This window comes from Panthera tigris, chromosome E3, assembly GCF_018350195.1.
Source record: "Panthera tigris isolate Pti1 chromosome E3, P.tigris_Pti1_mat1.1, whole genome shotgun sequence".
Lineage (NCBI taxonomy): Eukaryota > Metazoa > Chordata > Mammalia > Carnivora > Felidae > Panthera > Panthera tigris.
The window spans coordinates 31,759,040-31,780,469 of record NC_056675.1 but is presented as its reverse complement, the minus strand read 5'-3'; the positions used below and the strand labels follow the sequence as shown (position 1 = coordinate 31,780,469).

At 46.9% G+C, this 21,430-nt stretch overlaps 1 protein-coding gene across 2 annotated transcripts in view; it reads right to left on the bottom strand.

Annotated features, from left to right (window-relative positions):
- TXNDC11 (thioredoxin domain containing 11) overlaps window positions 1-21,430 on the bottom strand; it is a 59,943-nt gene that overhangs the window by 13,174 nt on the left and 25,339 nt on the right. For both annotated transcript variants that reach the window (XM_042972425.1, XM_042972426.1), the window contains 2 exons: window positions 5,429-5,541; window positions 3,143-3,343 (listed from right to left, as the gene is read on the bottom strand). In XM_042972425.1, the coding sequence (XP_042828359.1) occupies window positions 3,143-3,343; window positions 5,429-5,541 (314 nt within the window). The remainder of the gene's footprint in view (window positions 1-3,142; window positions 3,344-5,428; window positions 5,542-21,430) is intronic.

The window sequence follows — 21,430 nt, the reverse complement described above, 5'->3', positions numbered from 1 at the left end:
AGATTCCTGAAAACGCGTTTTTCCTCACAGCCACATAAAGGATGCTTTTATATTATCTATTATTTCATTAAAAAAAATTTTTTTTGACACTTATTCATTTTTGAGAGAAAGAGACAGAGCGCAAGTCGGGGAGGGGCAGAGGGAGGGAAGACGGAGAATCCAAAGCAGGCTCCAGGCACTGAGCTGTCAGCACCAGAGCCTGATGCGGGGCTCAAACCCACGAACCTAGAGATCATGACCTGAGCCAAAGTCAAAGCCGCCAGGTGCCCCGATTTCTTCTAATTGAAGAAAATATCTTGGGGGCACCTGGGTGGCTCAGTCAGTTGAGTGTCTGACTTCGGCTCAGGTCATGATCTCACAATTCCTGAGTTCGAGCCCCGCGTTGTGCTCACTGCTGTCAGCTGGGAACCTGCTTGAGATCCTCTGTCCCCCTCTGTCTGCCCCTCCCCTGCTCGCTCTGTCTCTCTCAAAAACAAACAATGAAAATAAAAGAAAGAAAATATTCTGTGTAGAGTAATGCTCTTAAAAAGTGAGGAATTCTTAGTTTTCTCCTGTAAACTGAACTGGTTTTTACTCTTCTATTACTTTGACACAACAGGCGGCTTTACACGTGAATCGCTTCATGTCCTATTTAATTTCACGTGAACGAATAAGGAAAATGTGACAAATAACCTGAAATGTCTGTGCTATAAATGCCTGCTTCCATTTTCTTTAATCAGATAAATGTTCAAGTCCCAATAAGACAACCGTGACTTTGCTTATCGGACTCCGATGCCGTGAATGCCTTAAAGCAGTGCTGTTCAAGCTGAAAACAAGTCACCGGGTCTTTTGACAAGCACACTGAGATGTCTCAGGACCCCTCTAGGACTCTCTCTAGACACACAAGGGGGTCAGCGGCCTGACGCCGTGTGCGGCCCATGCCGTGTCCTCCGGAGCCGGGAGCATGTGCGAGCAGCTGCTGGTCCTGGACCGGGCCTCGCAGTGCAACGACCACACGGCCACCCGCCCGTGAACCCCCCGCCACGCCCCCCACCCCAAAGCCCCGACTCTACCGCCCTCGCTGTATGCTGCCTCCCTGCGCTCAACAGCCCGTAAGCTTCCTCAACCGTCTGCCACTTCCCATCCCCACCACCGTCCAAGTCGAGCATTTTACATCTTCCCACTTTCCTGAAAAACGTCGATAATGGCAACACACGATTCTGCTGACACCTCTCCTTGGTCAGTGAGGCTCCGATGGCCACGATTAATCCTGAAGTCCTCAAAGCAGCCCCCAAGGGCCTCTCCTCTTCAGGCTTTAACTCTGTGTCTCTCCAGCCAGCCCTTTATGGGGGTCACCACCCGCACTACATCCGAACACTGGACCCGCAGCAACTTCCCTACCTCCGGCCACCGAGAAACTCTGTCCCAAATGCCTGCCCTGTCCGAAGCCTCTCCCAGCCTCAGCCCCGCCCAGCCCAGCCCCCAGCTTCCTGGGACGGAGCCCTGTCTCCTCCAATTCCCCCCAATCCAAACCTGGGGCTGACCTTCCTGTGCCTTGAATTACAAGGAGCAAGCTCGTGCTACCCTACGGCACAAACCTCTGGGATCATGAGAGGAAGGCTGTGTCTCCTCCATCCTTCTCCCCACGGCTCCCTGACACAGTGCTCAATAAACATTTGCTAAATCGATCTAAAACAAAGAGGGAAATGTACTGCGCAGAGCACTCTGCTTGGCTAAGGAGTCCATAATACTGTTAGGATGCCATCTCGTTTTCAACAACCCCTCAGCCATACGCTGATGTTACGGGAATCCACTCACCTTGCAGGGACACTCTGAGCCTTGAGGAAAGGAGCCACAGGCAAACTCTGATAATACAAGGCGGCCTGGCCGCAGATGGAGGAAGTGGGGGAGAGAAGGGAAAAAGGCAGAAAACCAAGTGCCTTCCCACCAAGGGCCGAAATCCAACCACGACCCCCTGAACAGAGGAACCGGGCTCCGGTCAGAGACCACCACCCCATCCAGGACCCTGGCTTGCCCAAACCAGACAAGAAGAGAATTCTCCAGAAAGAAATTTTAAAAGTTGGAGCAAAGATCCAAAACCAGAGCTAACATCTTGGTTAAAAATCCCATCTCTCCTACAAAGAGCCTTAAGGCTGTTATTATTAGATGCAGTGAAGGCCGAGTAATTTGGGAGAAAGTCTCAGTCCATAAAATATCTGAGCCAGTGAAGGTTTTCTGAAGAATTAAGTCTTATTACATCAAGTCCTCCCTAATCAGAGAAGAAGAAACAAACCGATTTCATTTCTCTCCTCTCTTCCACTAAGCCAGGGTAGCAGCAGGAATAACAACGTTCACAAAGAGGCCCCCAGAGTGGCAAAGCCAGGGGTCTGGCTGGGCAAGAACCCCATCTCGCCATCGCCTCCAGGCAGACCATCAGGCTCTCGTGGAAGGGCTCAGGGAGAGGCGGTGTCTGGTTAGCCCTGCCAGGGCTACACTGGCTGTCTGAAATTGGTTCTGGCCAATGAAGGGATCCTTGAGGGAAGGAAAAAATAAAACCCCCAGTAAATCCAATTTAGCAATCCCAGGCACTCCCCGGTTATTGTCATTACTCTCTCTAAGTGCCTCCAAATGACCCATCTAGAAAATAAACTGACACCCAGAGAGAGTGAGAGCTCCAGACGAAACCAGAGAGGCAGGAGGAGGGGCAGGGACTCCTGACAGCGGCTGCCTCTGGGAACCGCTCTACCCACGCGACAGGAAAGGCTCAGAGAAACAAGGGGGCCAGTGTCACCACTCCACTCGGGCTGCCGGCTGAGGACGGCCAGGGCTTGCAGTCGGGCATCCCCGAGGCCACACCCGCCCGTGCCGCTGGCCAGCCCCTCTATCCCACTCCCCGAACCGGTCACCACAGAAGAGCGACGTCTGGTCCTTCCCCGGCCAGGCGCGGTTCGGTGTGGCTGTCCCCGCCGACTCCCCCAGACCCGAGCAGCTGTCAGTGTGGCCACAGATGCTGCGGCGGACCCTGTCCCGGGCACGGACGGACGGAGGGAGTATCACCACGGAAACGCGGAGAACCCTTGGAACGTGGAACGGGAGCGAGACGTCCAACTTCACGAGGTTCTCCTGCTCCTTACAGGGCATCTTTGAACATGACGACTCTTACCTCGTCTATTAAAGGGTGGCTTTCGGCTAACGGATTGAAAGGCAGAAACACAAGCAGCGCTGGGCCCTTCTTCAGCTCGTTGTTCAGCAGGAGGCTCTTGCCGCCGTGTGGACGCAGCCAGCGGAGGAGCGCCTCTCGGTTCTCCAAGGCCCACTTGTGGATGTTCTCCGCCGTGTAGTTGACGGCCTCCCTGGGAAAGACCTGCGGAGGGCGACACAGGGTAGACGCGGGGCCGGCCCCCGGGGGCCCCCACCGCCCCACCACTGCCCGGGGGCAGACGGGAGATGCGGGGACGGGACCTGCCCCCGCTCCTCCAGACGCAGCGGCGCCTACCAAGTGCTTGGGAAAAGCAAAAAGTGGCTGCGAGAAGTGACTTTCCCATCACAGATGCCTCCTGCTCCCTTCAGACAGACCCAGCCAGGGAGAGAGCAAAGAACTCTCCCTGGATGCCTCTGGCAACAAGGACCTCTTCTGCCCTGGCCAAGGGGACCTATTTCATTTGACTGGGTTCTTAGAGAAGCATCAATGGATGAATCAGAGAAATTATCAAGTCAAGGAGCCTTTAGATTTTTACACTGCTTCCTCGAAAATCGGCTCGTAGGGCGGGAGCAGACCCTCCGCTCGGGCAGAGGCTTGCATGGGTTCTGGTCACCTGTACCCCCCAGGGACTAGAAGAACAAATACTTGAACGGATCTGTGAATGACCTAGAACCTGTATCGGGCCACAGATCACACTTAACGTGTATGGAATGAAGCAAAGAGACACTTAGATTTTTTGCTTTTTTTTTTTCTGAAACAACCGAAGAACATCAACGTAAAATTATTTCTGAAATTCCAACGAGATGAATCACTGGGTTTCAAACAAAACTGCCCCCCAAAAAAGTGCTTTGGAGGATTCCACGAAACAAGATATTTTGTACTCTCCAAAGCAGAGGCTTAAATTGCCTCGTGACAAAGACGTCCACGGCTATTTTAGAAAACCGGTGTCCCAGGAATACTTCATTTGATAAGAGGAATTCTGCTGTTCAACCAACCAACCAACCAACCAACCTTAGAGACTACAAACCTGATCAGTAAAACCCACCGGATCTGTCAGCGCCATTCTCACAGCCCTACCTTCTCTTCTCTATTTTAAGTTCCTTGCTCAGCGCCCTCCCCTGTGGATGCACCCGCCCTGTGCTGGCTCTACGAGGAGGATGGAGGAGAAGGGCACACAGCGAAAGCAGAGCAAGTCAGAAGCTTACACAGAGGCACGAGGAGAGCGGGAGAGAAACCACCACCACAGTGACTCTCCAAGTGGGACGGCGGGAGGTTGAAACAACATACCCAAACGTCACATACGCATTTCTATTTGGAAAACACAAAAATACATTGGACTCTGGGAACAGGAACTACAAGAAATAAAGCACAGCATCTGGGCTATGAGGGACCTGCAGAAGCCAGGGGGACTGGCCACCAAGGGGGCACCCTGGAGAGGGCCTAAAGGCGCCCCCAGAGGCATAAGACTTGCGCGCTGGGCTAAGGGGAGCGCAGGTTCAACGGGCTGTGTACAGAGGGTACAGAGACACTGGCCTTCACTCCACCTGTCAGTCAATGACACTGTCAATGAAGTCAGAGACAGAAAATGCTTAAGAAAAATAAACTCTCGGTGATGGGACTGAGGATGCAACAATAAATTAAGCAGAGGCACATGACTAAGCAGGATACATACAGGTCAAAAGCTTAGAAATAGCTGAGTTGGGGCTGGTCCAGCAAAAAGCAAGTGAAATCAGGGAACAAAGACGACAATGGAGAACTGAGGCGCTCTCGGGTGAGAAGCCATCAACTTCTCACTGTGACTTAACAAGAACTTCAAAACCCATTTCATCAGCTAAGGAGAAAAGCGCATCACGTTACTACTCCTGACCAATGGCACAAATGAACAACCAACGTCGTCGCCTGATGGAAGCTTAGCCTCTGAGGACACGGGCCCAGAGCAACAATTCCCCAACAGATTACGCCTGCAGTTGCATCCAAGGAGGAAAACTAATGAGGCCAGGCCCAAACCAAAGAATATAAACAAAGAATTTCTCGATGTTGCATTCGAGAGCCCTCTAATGCCTGGGTTCGTAAGTGGGGACAAGGGCTCCAGAGTGGGGTTGCAGAAACCCTAAATTTGCATATAAAATCATGTTCGCTTTCCTAGGGAGAGTGCCCAGAGATTTTATCCGATTCTCAAAGAAGTCTGTGACCTAAATAAGGTTAAGAACCACTGCACTAATATAAATGTGATTTCAAAATACTTACAAGTGATGTGTTGAAATGTCTATGTAAATACACACTTCCAGAGTGTACTAAGGATACCAGTTTCGCAAGATGTTTATTTGTGATAACCCCAAATCGTACTGTTCCTAGGTAATCTGAAACAGAAAATTTTCCTTTATTAAAGAAAAAGCCTATGCCTTAAAACCACCACAAAACCCAATCATCAAGTCTTGACGCACAAATTCCCCGGAGCAAAGCTCTTTCTGGTCACCTAGCCTAGAAGAGGAGGAGGAGGAGCTGGAGAAATCTCCTCCAGAAACAGACCTCACGTCTACTCCTGAGTAACGTCTCTGATCATCACCCGCACGCTGTCTCCCTGCGACGACCCGACCTCATCGCCGGCTACCTGGTTCCCCTCACTCATTAGCCCCGCTGGAGAGCCCAGGCACATGATGCTCTGTCTGGATACTTCCACGGCTGGCCTCTCGTCATTCAGATGTCAACTCCAGCCCCACCTGCTCCGAGAAGCCTTCCCTGACCACCCCGCCTCGATGCAAACATTTAGAGGATGAAGTCCGTAATGGAAAACCGGGGCTTCCTCCCCGACTCACGTAGATGCTCTACCAGTACTCCATTTTTTTATAGTACTTATTAACATCTACAGAATCTGGTTGATTTATTTTTCTCTTCTTCGGTCCAGCTTCCTCGGAACTTATGTGAAATTAGGAATCTTGTTTATAGCTATTACCCCAGTACCTGTAGTGGTGCCTAGACATATTAAGAGCTCAAAACATATGGGTTAAATGAATGAACCTAGCATGAACAAAGAACTCATACAAATTAATAAGAAAAAGAAAGCAATTAAAAGTGGGCAAACCAAAGGAAAAAATGTAAAAGGCTTACAAGTACATGAACACACACTCAACTTCCCTATTTCAGAGGAAAGCCCGTTAGAACAAAATACCCCCTTTTCCCCTCCAACTGCCCCAAACTTGAGACAACGGGAAGTACCAAGCACGGTGAGCGGTAGAGAGATGATACTCGGATACAACGCTGGTGGGAAACGGTGACACGGCAGCTGCTCGGGAGCACAAGCAGCTGCACCTGTCACAGGGAGGTGCGGACACAGGCTGCAGCCCCACTGCTTCTCCGCACACGTGCACCAAGAGGCACACGAAGGACAGTCACCAGGAAGTACTCTGCAGACGTGAAAAACAATGGGGCAGGGCTGTCTACACAATGCCATATGTGAGTGAAAAAGCAAGCTGAAGAAAGATAAAGTGTACCTCTTCATTTAAAAGGTTGGCTCGGTTGGTTAAGCGTCTGACTCTTGGTTTCGGCTCAGGTCATGATCTCATGATTCGTGAGATCGAGCCCCACTTTGGGCTCGGCGCTGGCAGCGCAGAGCGTCCTGGGGATTCTCTCCCTCCTTCTCTCTCTGCCCCTCCCCCACTCGTGCTGTCTCTCTCTCAGAATACAAAAAACAACTCACACCTGATGAAACAATATACGTTTGTTTCTTAGAGGCACATGTGTTCAGGAAAGAATAAAGCCTCCAAAACGTAAGAAAAATAGTTGTGGCCGGGGGGTGGGTGGGGGGAAGAGATCAAAGAAAGTGTAAGCTTTCTTTCCCTCAAGGAGTACACACAGCATTTGTGTGCCTAAAAATTGACTACAATATCTAGTACTCGTGGAGAGCTAGCGGATAAGACGATGTAGGAAAAGGTACATTCTTTCCTATCCCCTTTCTGCTTTATTAGATGTGAAGTAAGACATCGGTTTAACTTTAAATGTTACCAAGTTATACCCAAGCAGCCAAAATATAAAAATATTAAGGTACTGACCACACCAAGCTTCCAGCTTAACCCCACTCCCTGGCAGAGGTGCCCTCTTCCCCTCAGACAAGGTGCGACCAGCAGGGAGGAAGCAGGAACAGCAATCTCTGAGGCTACGTTGGACCATCTATCTTTCCCCCAAATCTGAGGAGTTTAAAATAGCACAAAACCGGGGCGCCTGGGTGGCTCAGTCGGTTGAGCGTCCAACTTCGGCTCAGGTCATGATCTCATGGCCCGTGAGTTTGAGCCCCATGCCAGGCTCTCTGCTGTGGGTGCAGAGCCTGCTTCAGATCCTGTCCCTCCCTCTCTGCCCCTCCCCCACTTGCACATGCACTGTCTCTAAAAAATAAACAAACATTAAAAAATAATAACAAAAACATAAAACGGCACAAAACCAAAGAAACACCAGAAGAATAAGTCACAAGTGACAGAGATTGGTTATGTGTGGAAGGAAGGGGGGCCAGGACGGGAAAGGAAAGGAAACGGGTTCTGGAGAACAGGGGTGAGGCAGCCTGGTCCTGCTCAGAGACCTTTGTGTATCGGACCCTTGGAACCAGAGCATGGTTCACCCTTCACATCCTCAGAAACGAAAATCATTAAATCGACCACTAGGTGCGGGAGCCCAATGTGGAATACAAGCACTAACAAAGAAACGTAACTGCCACTCCACGGTGGAGGGGGTAGGGGTGGAGAGTTAAGAAGTGAGTCACTGAAACAGTGTCCCGACCAAGCACTGCAAATCTAAAGACGACGAGAGCCAGGATTCTCAGGGTGGGTGGACGAAGTTCGACATTAACGGAAGAGTGCTCTACTCTGGTGTGAGACTGGAATCAGAAGGAATTTTGATAAACTTACAGCTTTTCACAGATACATGCGCGCACGCACACACACGTAACAGAAACAGAACTACAAACATATACATACGTGTGGGTATAAATACATAGATGTCCTAGCTCTACCTGCTGAAAAGGCCTAAAAGTTATGACACCTCACACCAAAGAGCACACCCAACGCCCAGATCTTGGTTTCTAAACGCCATTCTTCAATAAAAGAAACCAGGGCTCCCTGGAGAAGAAGCCAATTCCAGAGCTGAGGCAAGGAGAGTACAAATGGAGATCGAAACGTTTTGTGTCACAATAAAGATGTGCTCATAAAAAGGATGAAACTTGTTCAAAGGACACAGGAGTGAACCCAAGACACTCCTAAAGGTGGAACCTGCAACTATCTGAGCAACAAAATAAACAATGACCACTATCCCTGAAAAGTGTCAAGGTCATACAAGACAAGGAAAGACTAAGGAGATGTCACAGGTTGGAGGAGATGGAGAAAAAAGAATTAAAAGTGATGTGGGATCCAAGATTGGATACTGGAACAGAAAAGAAACATCAGTGAAAACATGGGAAAAATGCAAATGAGCTTTGCGGTTCAGTCAATGATACTGGGTGGCCTGGGTGGCTCAGTCGGCTAAGTGTTGGACTTCAGCTCAGGTCAGGATCTCATGGTTTGTGGGCTCGAGCCCCGTGTCGGGCTCTACGCTGACAGCTCAGAGCCTGGAGCCTACTTTCGGAGTCTGTGTCTCCCTCTGTCTCTGCCCTTCCCCTGCTTGCGCACGTTCTCTTTCTCAAAAATAAACATTAAACATTTGTTTTGAATAAAAAAATATAATAATAATAATAATAACCATACCAATTTTACGTTCTTAATTCTGGCCCAAGCACCTTTATAACAAATGGTTACATAATATGTGAACAATGGGGGAAGCGAGGTGAAGGTAGAAATTTGAGGAACTCCCTGTCCTATTTCTGCAACTTTTCTGCAAGTACAAAATTGGCTCAAAATCAGAATTTTAAAAAATGGCACAGCAGGTAAGTTCAGATGCCAATCTGTCAGAAGAAAAAGCAGGATGTAAGAGAGGGTATGAACTGATGGAAGACGCCACCCTCTAGGAGAAGGCTAAATCTTGGTGGATGCCCACAGGTAAGAAGACAAGAAGGAAAGGAAGGAGGCAGCCAGTGACGAAGTTCATGTGAAAGTCTGCCAATGTCAGCAACATGGTTTATTGAAGCAGAGGAATAATAAGGGACAGCCTGCCCTGTAAGCTGAAAAGGCCCATTCAAAAACCTGTTTAACTGCACTAAAAAGAATGGACAGTCTGCCTGCACACAGCAGGTTCTCGCACGTCCAAACATATCACAATTTCAAAATTTTATTTTTCACACATAGAGAGATCTACGAAAATCACACGTCTATTTTAAGTTCCTGCATATAGCGGAAATCTTGCTAGAAGAAGCAGCTTAAATTTGCACTCTCATGTGTACAAGGAGTACTTGAATTAGCAGGGGAAGTTTACAGCGTAAGAAAGACACAAAAAAATAACACTTCTTATCTCTATGCCCAGAACATTTTCTGTTAAGCAGGGCTCCAAGGCTTTCTACAGTAGGGAATCTCTGTCATTTATAAAGTGAGTAATTTCAGGGGTTCCGAGGTGGTTCAGTCGGTGAAATGTCTGACTTTGACCCAGGTCATATCTCACAGTTCAGGGGATCGAGCCCAAAGTTGGGCTCTGTGATGACAGCATGGAGTCTGCTTGGGATTCTCTCACCCTCTCTCCCTGCCCCTCCCCTGCTTGCTTGCACACATGCACGCTCTCTCTCAAAATAAATAAACATAAAAAAACTTAAGTAAATAAATTCAGAATAATGCTCTCCCCTCCTCCACCAAAAGGTCAAACAATGACATACATGATCATATTCAATTAATTTTTAAAAATGTAAAGTCTCTTCACCACCCAGTGAAAGGTGTCACAGAGACCACTGCAAGATACAGCAAGACCAGGAAAGAACCGTCTGGGCAAAAGCAGTGGTCGCTGAGCAGTTCCTGCAGCCGGTCCCTCAGGCAACTACGCGGGTCAAGGTGACCACCGCGTGAAGACCGGCGATACGCATCCATCGCTTGCTACAAAAGGCGCTGAGCCCCTGGCCCTGGGTCCCTGGGCTGCGAGGCCCACAGCACACACGGCCAGCATCTGGGCCCCCTGCGCCACATCACGGTTCGCGTGCACTCGGTACCAAATGGTCTCACTTGGATCCGATCGTCGGGCCTCTACTTTTGGCGCTTAGGCAAACCGCCCTTGTGATCTTCTGAGGCTGGGCTGCTTCTGTGCCGCTGATGGAAAGCTCCACCCCTGCTTCCCCCACTACTCCCCCCTAGAATGGCTTCTGCTGACCTTCTTGTGCCTTCCATCTTCCACGGTCACCATTTACCTCGCGTCAGCCACCAAGGACGCGCTGAGGACGCGAGAATCTGAAAGTCCATCTGGTTTCTACTCAGATCCATCTGGCTCATTGGGGATCTCTGGTTTACATCAAGATTTTTGTTTTGGGGCTTTTGCATACTGTTTTAACATCAAAGTACTTTATTTTACTTAAAACCACATGACTTAAATTCAATTTTTAATATTAAAACTTCGGTTTGGTACTGGGGTAAAGCACACACACACCGAGGCAAGAACTACCTCGTGGAGGCAAAAATGTTAAAACTCTCAACCATTCCAGAAAGAGTAACAATAGTTTCTTTTGTTAGCAAAGAGGACAGAGTTTTGATGGTTTCAAAATTAATAATACATTTGCCTGAAGGAACATTATACAACTCACACTCAGCAATGACAGGTAGCCGGGAGCACAAATCTGACACATTTACCTCGGGGATGTGCTTGCAGGGGACTCAGTAGTTCAAGAAAAATTTGCGTCACGCTGGGACACTGGGGTCAGAGGCCTCTGTCCACAGCTGCACAGTCCTATATGGGAGCCGCTACGCTAACAAGCACTTGAAATATGAGCAAGTAAGGGACTCAATTTTTATCTCTACTTGATCGTAATTAATTTTAAAGCGACACTCAACTCAGTCCCTGGACAACTCTGAAGTATATATAAAACAGCTTGAGGCTATACCTCTTTTTCCACTGTAATTTTTACGTAATCGAAACAAAGATCAGGTGTTTCCAATGAAAATTCAGCACCTGAATTGAGACATGCTGTTAAGTGTAAAAGCATAAGAGACTTGGTTCAAAAAATATCTATAAAATATCTCAATAGTTTTTACACTGACCGCCTGTCGAAATGGCAATAACCTGAATACACTGGGCTAAACAAAATGTATTATTTTATAGATAGAAGTTATTTTTACCAGTTTCTTAACTTAAAAAAATTTTTTAAATGTTTTTCTTCATTTTTTGAGAAACAGAGAGAAACAGAGCATGAGGGGGAGAAGGGCAGAGACACAGAATTCAAAGCAGGCTCCAGACTCCAAGCTGTCTGCACAGAGCCTGACGGGGCTCAAACCCATGACCTGAGCAGAAGCTGGCCACCTAACTTAACTGACTGAGCCACCTAGGTGCCCCTCTTCTTAACTTTTAATGCAGCCACAAGTAAATTTAAAAATATCTATGTGGTTTATGTTACATTTCTATTGGACTATGCCACAGTGGTAATCATGAAAAAGTGAGATTCATATAAACTCAGGAAGAAAATTAGGCTGAGATAATAAATCTAGCAGCCAGTAAGTCTTTTTTTTTTTTTTTTTTTTTTTTTTTAGGGAGTGAGCGCATGCATGTAAGTGGGGGAGACGGAGGGAGGGGGAGAGAGAGAATCTTAAGCAGGGTCCACGCTCAGCACAAAGCCTGACACAGGGCTCTATCCCAATGACCCTGGGATCATGGCCTGAGTCAAAATCAAGAGTCAGACACTCAACCGACTGAGCCACCCTGGCGCCCTTAGCCAGTAAGTCTTAATGATGGGCAATGATCTGGGAAGGAGACCTAAGAATGTTTCTCACACTTTTTTCCCCACAAAAACCCCTCCAACAGAAGAGAATGATTACTTTTAAACTTTGTTAAGTTTATTTATTCTTGAGTGAGTGAGAGAGAATCAGAGGCAGAGGGAGAAGCCCAAGAAGGCTTCACACTGTCAGGGCAGAACCCGATGCACGGCTCGAACCCACAAACCTGAGCCGAAATCAAGAATCGGACATTTCACCGAGTCACCCAGATGCCCCAATTATTTTCATTTTTAATAGTGTGTGTCCCTATCTCTCCTTCAGGAAGGAAAAGGTGGGTCTCCAGATCTTGACTCTAGGTATAAAACCACTGAGCTTGTGAAATTCTCTCAGAAGCCTAGAGCTAACAGCACCTGGTGCACTGCAGAGTAAGGCCCCCAAAGATACACTGAAAGAACGCGCAGAAACACTGGAGCTGAGCAGTGCAGAAACTTTAACATCAGGACGGGCATCCGTGTGAACTAATCTCTCAGGGATCGTGGAGCAAAACATAGTATCAGGTCAAGAAAAATACTCCTAAAGAGAACTGCTAACAAGTAAAGCATGATACTTTAATCCCACTGGACCAAGTCTTTTCACCAGCATAGTTAGGAGGCCACAGACCCCCTGGGAAAACAGCTCTCCTGTCTGTATTCTGGGCAACAGTGACATCCCAAAAGGCAAACCTGCATCACGGAACCTTCCACCCTGGGAACGATCCTCATTTTACTCCATACTTTGCCATTTCTATTACCTTCTGCTTTCCCAGTCTCCTTTCCAAGGTTTTAGACAAGGCACAAAAAAGGGAAATGGGATTGTATTAAAAGGAATAACTACTCCCCTCCCGTTATTCGGCATTTACACAGTGATTCATAATTTTTCAATGGATGATTTCCCACATTTCCAATAAAACATTCATCCAGATGCAAAAAACCTTCAAAGAAATTTAACAGATCACAGAAATGTTTGTTTTCAACATAACGAACTGAAGCTATTACTTGCATTTTGTCCCTAGAAATGTCACTTTGAGATGTATTTTCAAAAGTCAGTATGAGGCACAAAGCAATCATCTAGAAATTAATCTGGCACTGGGTGCCCGAGACGACAACACGCGCATTCCGGGGCTTGCCATGACACTGCTGAGTGCTAAGTAGATACGGAACTCTTTCGCTGGGACTTCTTTCTCTTGAATTAGGGAGGACAGAAATGTACCTCCAAATGCATTCAGGGGAGCACAAAATGCAGCGATACACATGAACTGACACCCGCACCCCCTCCGTCCCCATTTAACCAAAGCACATTACAACGATCAATTCAAACACTTCCCTTGTGCGTACTGCGCTTAAATTCCTTTCTGTTTTTACACCTTCAGAGAAGGAAGGACTTCACAAAAGAAACCCACTCGGTTACAAATCTCTCCTCCAACCCCATTTAGGCTGCTCTTAGTTAGGGGTCACACCTCCTTTTATTTTTTTTCTCACCAACAACCCTTCCCCGATATAAAAACAATTCTTAGCTCCCAAGCTTCCAAAAACAGGCCAAGGTCCAATGCAACCAGGGCATCTTACAGATGGAGGACCAGCTGGAAGGAAGGACCGGGTAGTCTGTGGTCCCACAGGGCACCTGCCACTAAAATGACTTATGAGGAGGCTCAGTCTGGGCCTATGGGAACTTTGTGCTGGGAAGACACTAAGAAAGCTCAAGGGAACATTAGAAAACAATGCCAGCTGCTGAGTGGGAACACGGCCAACTAGTGCAGCACGAGGTCCAGGAAGGGGGTTGGTGGGATGCACGTCTCCATTCCATGTCCCTAACGTGCCAGACGTAACGCTAGCAAGGCAGTGTTTATAAATGCCACAAGGCCTTGAGGTAAGCCTGGAGAAACCAGAAAGGCGGATGTTAACTAGGGAAAGGGCTTCCAGTAAAGCAGCGTCAGGGGCAAAGGCCAGGAGGCGGGAAACACCATACTGGGTCATTCTCCTCATCCCAGGACAGCACGACAGTAAATGGGAGGAAGGGGATCCTGGCTTCCTACCTCGGCTTCCCGTGCACTGCTTCGTGACTGAGTCAGCTCCCTCCACCGTAACAAAGTTGCACAGATTCAGGAGATTAAAAGACATAAAAGGACACAAATTAATCTCACGGTTCTGGAGGCCAGAACCTCCAACACGGGCCTCACTGGCCTAACATCACGGGGTCAGCAGGGCATGCTCCTTCGGGAGGCTCCAGGGGAGGAGAACCCAGGTCCTGCCCTCTCCAGCTTCCGGTGGACCCCCTGCGCTCCTTGGCTCGTGGCCCCTCCCAGCTTCAAAGTCAGGGGCGGCAGGACAAGTCCTTCTCAAATTGCATCACTTTGACACTCTTCTTTGGCTCTCAATTCCAACTTTTTTTTAAGTTCATTTATTTGAGAGAGAGCGGTTTAGGGCGGGCGCGGGGAGGGAGAGAATGCCAAGCAGGCTCTGCACTGTCAGCACAGAGTCCGACGTGGAGCTCAAACTCACAAACTGCAAGTTCAGGACCTGACCCGAAACCCAGAGTCGGACACTTAACCGACTGAGCCAGCCAGGTGCCCCTGCTTCTCAATTCCAATTTCAAGGATCCTCTTGATTACACTGGGCCCACTCAGATAATCCAGATAATCCAGGTCAGCTGATCAGCAACTTGGGTTCCTGCTTGCCATGTAAGGTACCATACTCACAGGCCGTGGTGATTACGGCGTGGGTATCCTTGGGGGGGCGTTATTCTGCCCACCGCAGTGGCCTCCAGGGCGTTAACAACCTCCTGAGGGCCTGTCCCCCACCTGAGACAGTCACAGCTCCTCCTTCAGAGACAGGCAGTGAAGACTGGCTCATCCAGACAAAGGGCTTGACTCAGGGAAGGGCTCAGCCCAGCATCAGCTTACCTACTCAACTTTACATCAAAAGTGGTCAAGTAGAGACTGCAAATGGGTTTGTCTGCACTGAGTTATTTCGCTGTAAGCTTGTGACTTCATTATAGAGGATCCCTGAGAGTTTTTCAAGATTTTAATGTTTTTGGTTCTTTGGAGTCTTACTCCAGCTTCAAAAACAAAAAACATCAAACAAGCAAACCAAAACCTTGAAGAAATAGGATTCTCTCTCTCTTTCCCACACACACACACACACACACACACACCTTCAAATAGGTAGAAACAGGACAACCTTCAAAAGGTAGAAAACATCAGAAAACAATTAGAAAATGAATATGATGCTATTTTTAAAATACAAGGAATTCAAAAAATCAAAATAGCTATATTCCTATATGGGTTCAAGGAATCAAAACAACTACAGATGTGACCAAATTTGCTCCTCAGCTTCCTGCACACCTTCTGCTTTCCCCCACCCCTCCATCTTCTCTCTAGTTTCCAACACACTCACCTGAAGGCTGACAACTCACTCTCCTGGGAAACCCTTCCCGCCCCAGCACCATCCCCTCTGAGCAGCTTTCCGTGACCTGATGTGGATGTCCCGCCTCCACGCTCCAACAACCTGTCACAGACCCATCCCTGGACTCACACTGTAGGCGACCCTACCTGCCCACCACACTATCTGGCGGTACTGACTGGTACTGGATTTATTCATCTTTACACTTGGAGCACAGATCTCAAATGTTTGTTGAGTTAGTCATGCTTCTGAACCTTAGAGTGCGGGGAGGTCTGCTTTTGGCCTTAATTCTTACCCAGAAGCATTTACAAGGCTTAAGAGAGAAGTCAGAATGGGAATAAAAGCACCTCCTGTGAAATAGAATGACATCCTTGCTAAAATAACGGCACCTAAGAAAAAAAGCAGTTTTAAGTACAGGAACAAAAAGTATGGAATTTCTAACACGCTTATTCTAACGTGCACTAATCGGTACCCAGAGGGCCTCAGAACACAGGGCGATACTTAGGAAAAGATTTCCCTCTATGAGTGAGTACAGTGACAATGAATGAGATCATCCAAGAAATCCAACTGACCCTAGAACCTGTTTCATTCACGAGAATCATTAAACCCAATGCCTGATCCAAACTCCCAAGACCCAGGAACCCAGGAAAAAAAAGGAATCTCAGAATCAACGCTGCCTAAGAAATCAGTCCCTCGTTTTTTCTATACCTTTGAGAATATCTGTCACAGAATAAGAAAACCCTACCCTTCAGACTTCTTGATGTTGTATAAAATTTCAGAATCTAACAGAAAAGTGCTCCAAAAAAATTAGCTTTATTCATGAATAAGGATATGGAGGAGACCATTTTTTCTGTGCCTTGACCCAATTCAACCAGCAAATCACAGCTTAATCCGACGCCACCTGGTGGAGTAGAGGGACCCTACACTGGAATTTGAAGTCCTTCCTCTAATAATATGGAGCACCTGGGTGGTTCAGTTGCATTAAGCATCCGACTTCAGCTCAGGTCATGATCTCATGGTGTTTGGGTTCGAATCCCCCATCAGGCTCTATGCTGACATCTCAGAGCCTGGAGCCTGCTCCAGATTCTGTGTCTCCCTCTCTCTCTGCCCCTCCCCTGCTTGTGCATTCGCGCGCTCTCTCTCTCTCTGAAAAATAAACAAAAAAAAACCCTTCCTTTAATAAATTCCTCTGTAAAAAAATTCATTACAACAGTTATTTCCCAAAGGTTCCCTAGTCATATATGTTTAGGAATTCCGAACGGTGGCAGAAGAAAGTAGAAAGGACATCCTAAATTCATGGTTTAGTGTATTCTCAAGGTAACATTTAAGTACCATGTGAATTTCAGTTCAATTCATGTGTCAGGGGACTGTGAAAAGTCAGTGGAAAGAAAGCGTAATTACGAAGAATGCATCAGGCAGGGGTGCACCCAGTCCAGCTGTGACCACTGCCTACACCCTGGTCTCGGGAACCCAAAAGTCTAGGCATGAGGAGAGGTGGGGGGAGGGGCCCAAGGTGACTTTACATCTCATTGTTCAAATCACTCACTTGAGCGATTTCAAGGTACAGTGCCCTGTATTAGAGCCATTCGTTCAACCTTTCCACGACAACACTGGTCAAGCAGGGTGCTGAAGCTGGAGGAGGGGAGGACAAAACCCTGGCCTCAAGACACTCGATCGAAATACTATCTGAACAAAGCAACTCAAATCCTGGTGGGAGAGGGCTGTAGTCGCTCCCACAGGGAGAACACCAGGCCGCTCAAGGAGAAGCTACAAGCAAAGGAAGGCCTGTCCGTTCATTAGTCAGTCACGGTACACGATACCTGGTGGAGGTATCAGCCGAGGAAACAGACCCAATACTTATTTTGAGCCCTTTCCACCAGCTGGCTTTCTCATGAAGCTACCACAGACATTAGGACTATGATCTTACTCACAAGGTATCGCACACATGACGTGGCCTTATAAAGCATGCTTTACTCTTCTCCTCACCTTCTCCAATATCAGTTAGACAAACTCAAAGAAAAGTTAAATGTTTCGTTCAAGTTTACAGATTCCGTCCGTGGCGGACAAAAGGTAAGGACCAGGCAGTGCGGGTGCCCAGGCCACGGCTTCCCCCACTCACCGACGCTGCATCCCTTTTGTAGAGGCCAAATGAAAACCAGGATCGAAACTGGTTGCTAATTTTCTTTTCAGAAAGTCACTGAATCAAAGCAAACTATAACAACATTGTACCAGAACAGTCTTATAGCAAATAACGAAATAATCATAAGATGGGAAAAAAATCAAGTAAGCAACTTAAAAACACTGACCCTTCTACCAAATTTTCTTTGGGCAAAAGAAGAAAGCCTGCCTGCCAAGATCAAGTGTGAAATGGTTCGAAGAGGCTTTGCGGTCTGGGGAGAGTGGAGAACTGTATGAGACTGGTTTCCCTCCAAATCCTGAAACACACACAGACTGCTGGCCCACAAGTCATCAATCACTCAGCACTCAGAAATGATTAAACATTAATGAGCAATGCCTAAGGCCTATTATAAAAAACAAAAAGGTTTGAATAAATGAATAATCATGCTGTGATCCTTTTAGAAAAAGGGAAGCCAAATATTGTGAACGTGGCCCTCACCTCTAAGTCAATTTATACCTTTAATACAATTACAACCAAAATCCAGCGAGATGCACGGATGGATTTAAAAGAAGATTCTAGGGACACCTGAATCATGGCTCAGTCGGTTAAGCGTCCATTCTTGGTTTTGGCTCAAGTCACAATCTCACAGTTTCGTGAGTTCAAGCTCTATGTCGCACTCTGCGCTGGCAGCAGGAAGCCTGCTTGGGATTCTGTGTCTGCCTCGCTCTCTGCCCCCACCCACCTTGCACTGTCTCTCTCTCTCAAAATAAATAAAAATAAATTAAAAAAAAAAAAAAGAAGAGGAAGAAGATTCCATGGGACACCAGAACCAGAGGAAGTGAAGTCCTGACTTTAGCAGGTAGTAACTTACAAAGCAAGAAATGAAATGGTATTTACTCATACAAAAAGAGGGATCCAGACCAAGAGAAAACAAAGAAAAAGACCCTGGGACACAGAAGACAACACTCTGTGATAAAGCCAGGCATCGTCAGGATGAGGAAAAGTGGAAGCATTGTTTTGTAAATGGTGATTAGCTAGTAAGAAGAGGAGGAAAAATATATTTTGCCTTGTATGTTAAGCCAAAAGAAATCTAGGTACCATGAAGAGCTAGACAATTTTTAAATTTAAAAAGAAAACGAACTAATTAGTGATCAAATTTTTAGGAAAAAAAAAAATCAAAGAAACCAAGGAAAAGAACCACAGATTTAACTACACGAAAATACAGAAGTGTTATATAAAAAACAATAAAAGTAAAATGAAAATGGCTAGGGAAGAAATGTAACAAAGGGGCCCACACCTCCTAACAGGGGGACCTACATAAACTCACAAATCAACACCAAGACTTGAGATTAGCCGGTGAAGCAAAGGCCTGGATAACTGAGACGAGCGGAAACAGTTAAAACAATAAGAGAAAGCAGTCAATATTAAGTGGTCAGGTGGAAAGCCAATATTCCCTATTTCCCTTATAATAACGTGTAAAACTATCAAACATTAGACAAACGGTTTTAAGAGAACAGCAAAGGGGCGCCTGGGTGGCTCAGTCGGTTAAGCATCACACTTCAGCTCGGGTCATGACCGTGGGGTTCGTGGGATCGAGCCCCATGTCGGGCTCTGTGCTGACAGCTCGGAGCCCGGAGCCTGCTTCCGATTCTGTGTCTGCCCCTCCCCAGCTCGTGCTCTCTGTCTCTCTCTCAAACGTAAATAAAAACATTAAAAAAAAAAAAAAAAAAAAAGAGAACAGCAAAGTACCATGGAACCAGATCTCACAACTGAATGCCTACATTCCTGAGGCAGGCGTATACTCTTAGCCCTCTCCCAGCACCTGAGGCAGGCGTGTACTCTTAGCACTCTCCCAGCACCGAGGCATGAGGCTTCACATACGGGACATTCTCCAAATTCTTGGACAGCGATGGCCGGCCGGCTAGCTTCGAGACAAATGTCAGAGTCCTGGCTGTTTCTAAGACAGTTACAAAAAGACTGAGGCAAAGGAAAGGTGTGTGCATTTCGGGAACACCCGTGCACTGCGCCCGGACATGTGCTTTCTACTGCAACAGTCTAAATGCTTCTTTGGTTGAGCTCTCTACAATCAAGCGTTGAGTGTGGCAAATGTGTCTTAGGCCTCAATCTGTGCACACAATCTAAACACAGCCCTGCCCTAAAATTTACATTTCAAACTATAACATAAAACAACAACACCACCAACAAAAACAAACAACCAGCGGGCACATGTTTCTCTTACCGAACACCTACTATTAAAAGTAAGTAAGACACCATGTGACTGCTGGGTATGAGAAAGCAACATAGAAAACAAACAAGACGCTCAAGGCAAGATTTCTTTTAGGGCACAGATTATGGAAAGGTATCATTCCAAATTTGTCTTTTGCTTCTAAAAATGGTTCGTTCACCTTAAGGGAGAGGTGAAAAACGATGAATTAGAATGAATCTCAGCTCTCGAAAAGTTCAGACGCAAGAGGGTTTTACCAGACCCAACTAGAGTCGCAAGTAAAGGTAATCTGACTGGATCTATTCTGAGAAGAAACGTCAATGTAATCATTTGTCAATATTAGTGATTTGGCCGAAGAGGTTCATTTTTGTCCCTTTGAGTAGTTTCTAGCCATGTGTCACCCTCCTTGGCTTAGACAACGAAAAGAAAACACAGGCGAAAAGTTACTCTCTTCACTTGGAAAGGTTTTTCCAAAAAAGAAGTCCTATTTTGGAAACCTCTGAATGACAAACTAACTTAAGATGAATCATTAGCACATAATATAAGCTAACTGGATAATAAAACATCCATCCATGATCGAGAAACACCCTCTTCAACTCAAGAACTTGGACGCTACCATCATTTCCGGGAATGACTGCAGATTAGCCTTACACGTACAATTTTCAGTTGGGACCTCTGAAGAGCTTTCATTTTCTAAGTACATTTTTGAGGATCTGCTTCTTAAGCTTTTTTATTTTGGCAGTATGTTGCTTCCAAAATTCAAACTTTCACTCACTAAGTCTTCTCAGTCACCTGAATCTGTGCAGCTCGGAATCTTTCAAGTGGACAGACACATACTTATGTGACGGCTTAATTTCCTCTTGCAATGTCGCCCAAGATGAAAAACATGAATAGATTCTCTGTGCACAAAACCTTAAGGCAGTGTGTATCTTAAAATGGCCAGTCATACGATTGTTCAAAGTATTAATACTCTACTATTCTAATTTCCCCCCCCCCAAATGTTGAGGCAATTTAATACCCCAGTAACAGAAGGATAGTTATGTGTTTTTGGTTGATTTACTGGGGGAAAGATGACATAACTATCAGTCTGGTCACTCAGCAAAAAGCAACTGAAACACCACGATGTGCCAGATGCTGAAGAAAGAACACTAAACCGAAGACACACAGGCCCTACCCTCAGAAGTCTCACGGTCTGGGGAGGAAGACAGACGTTAAACAAATCTCATAACTTCATACATAAACACAAACCATGTCCGGCACTATGAAAGAAACCAAGCGGGTAGCCAAATGAGATGGGGGGAAAGTGTGGGGTGTTTGAACTGGACCCCGAAGGGTGAACAGGGGGTCTGCTGTGTGGGGAGCTGGGCCCGAGAGGCCGGGGAGAACAGACTCCCATGTGAAGAAGAGAGGGCAAGAGCGGAGACCAGTTAAGGGCCCATTGGTCTAGTCCAGGGGGCGGGGGAAGGGGCCTGGACCAGAGTGGTAACAAAGGAGACAGAGACAAGGGAGCAGAACAAAGTGTACGGGACAGAGAACTGAAAGGAGGTTGTGACTGTAACAGAGGAAGAACATGGGCAATGTGAAAAGATGGCCAGGATACAATGTTTAACTTTACAAATAGGGACCTCAAATAAGAGGATTCCACCAAGTAAA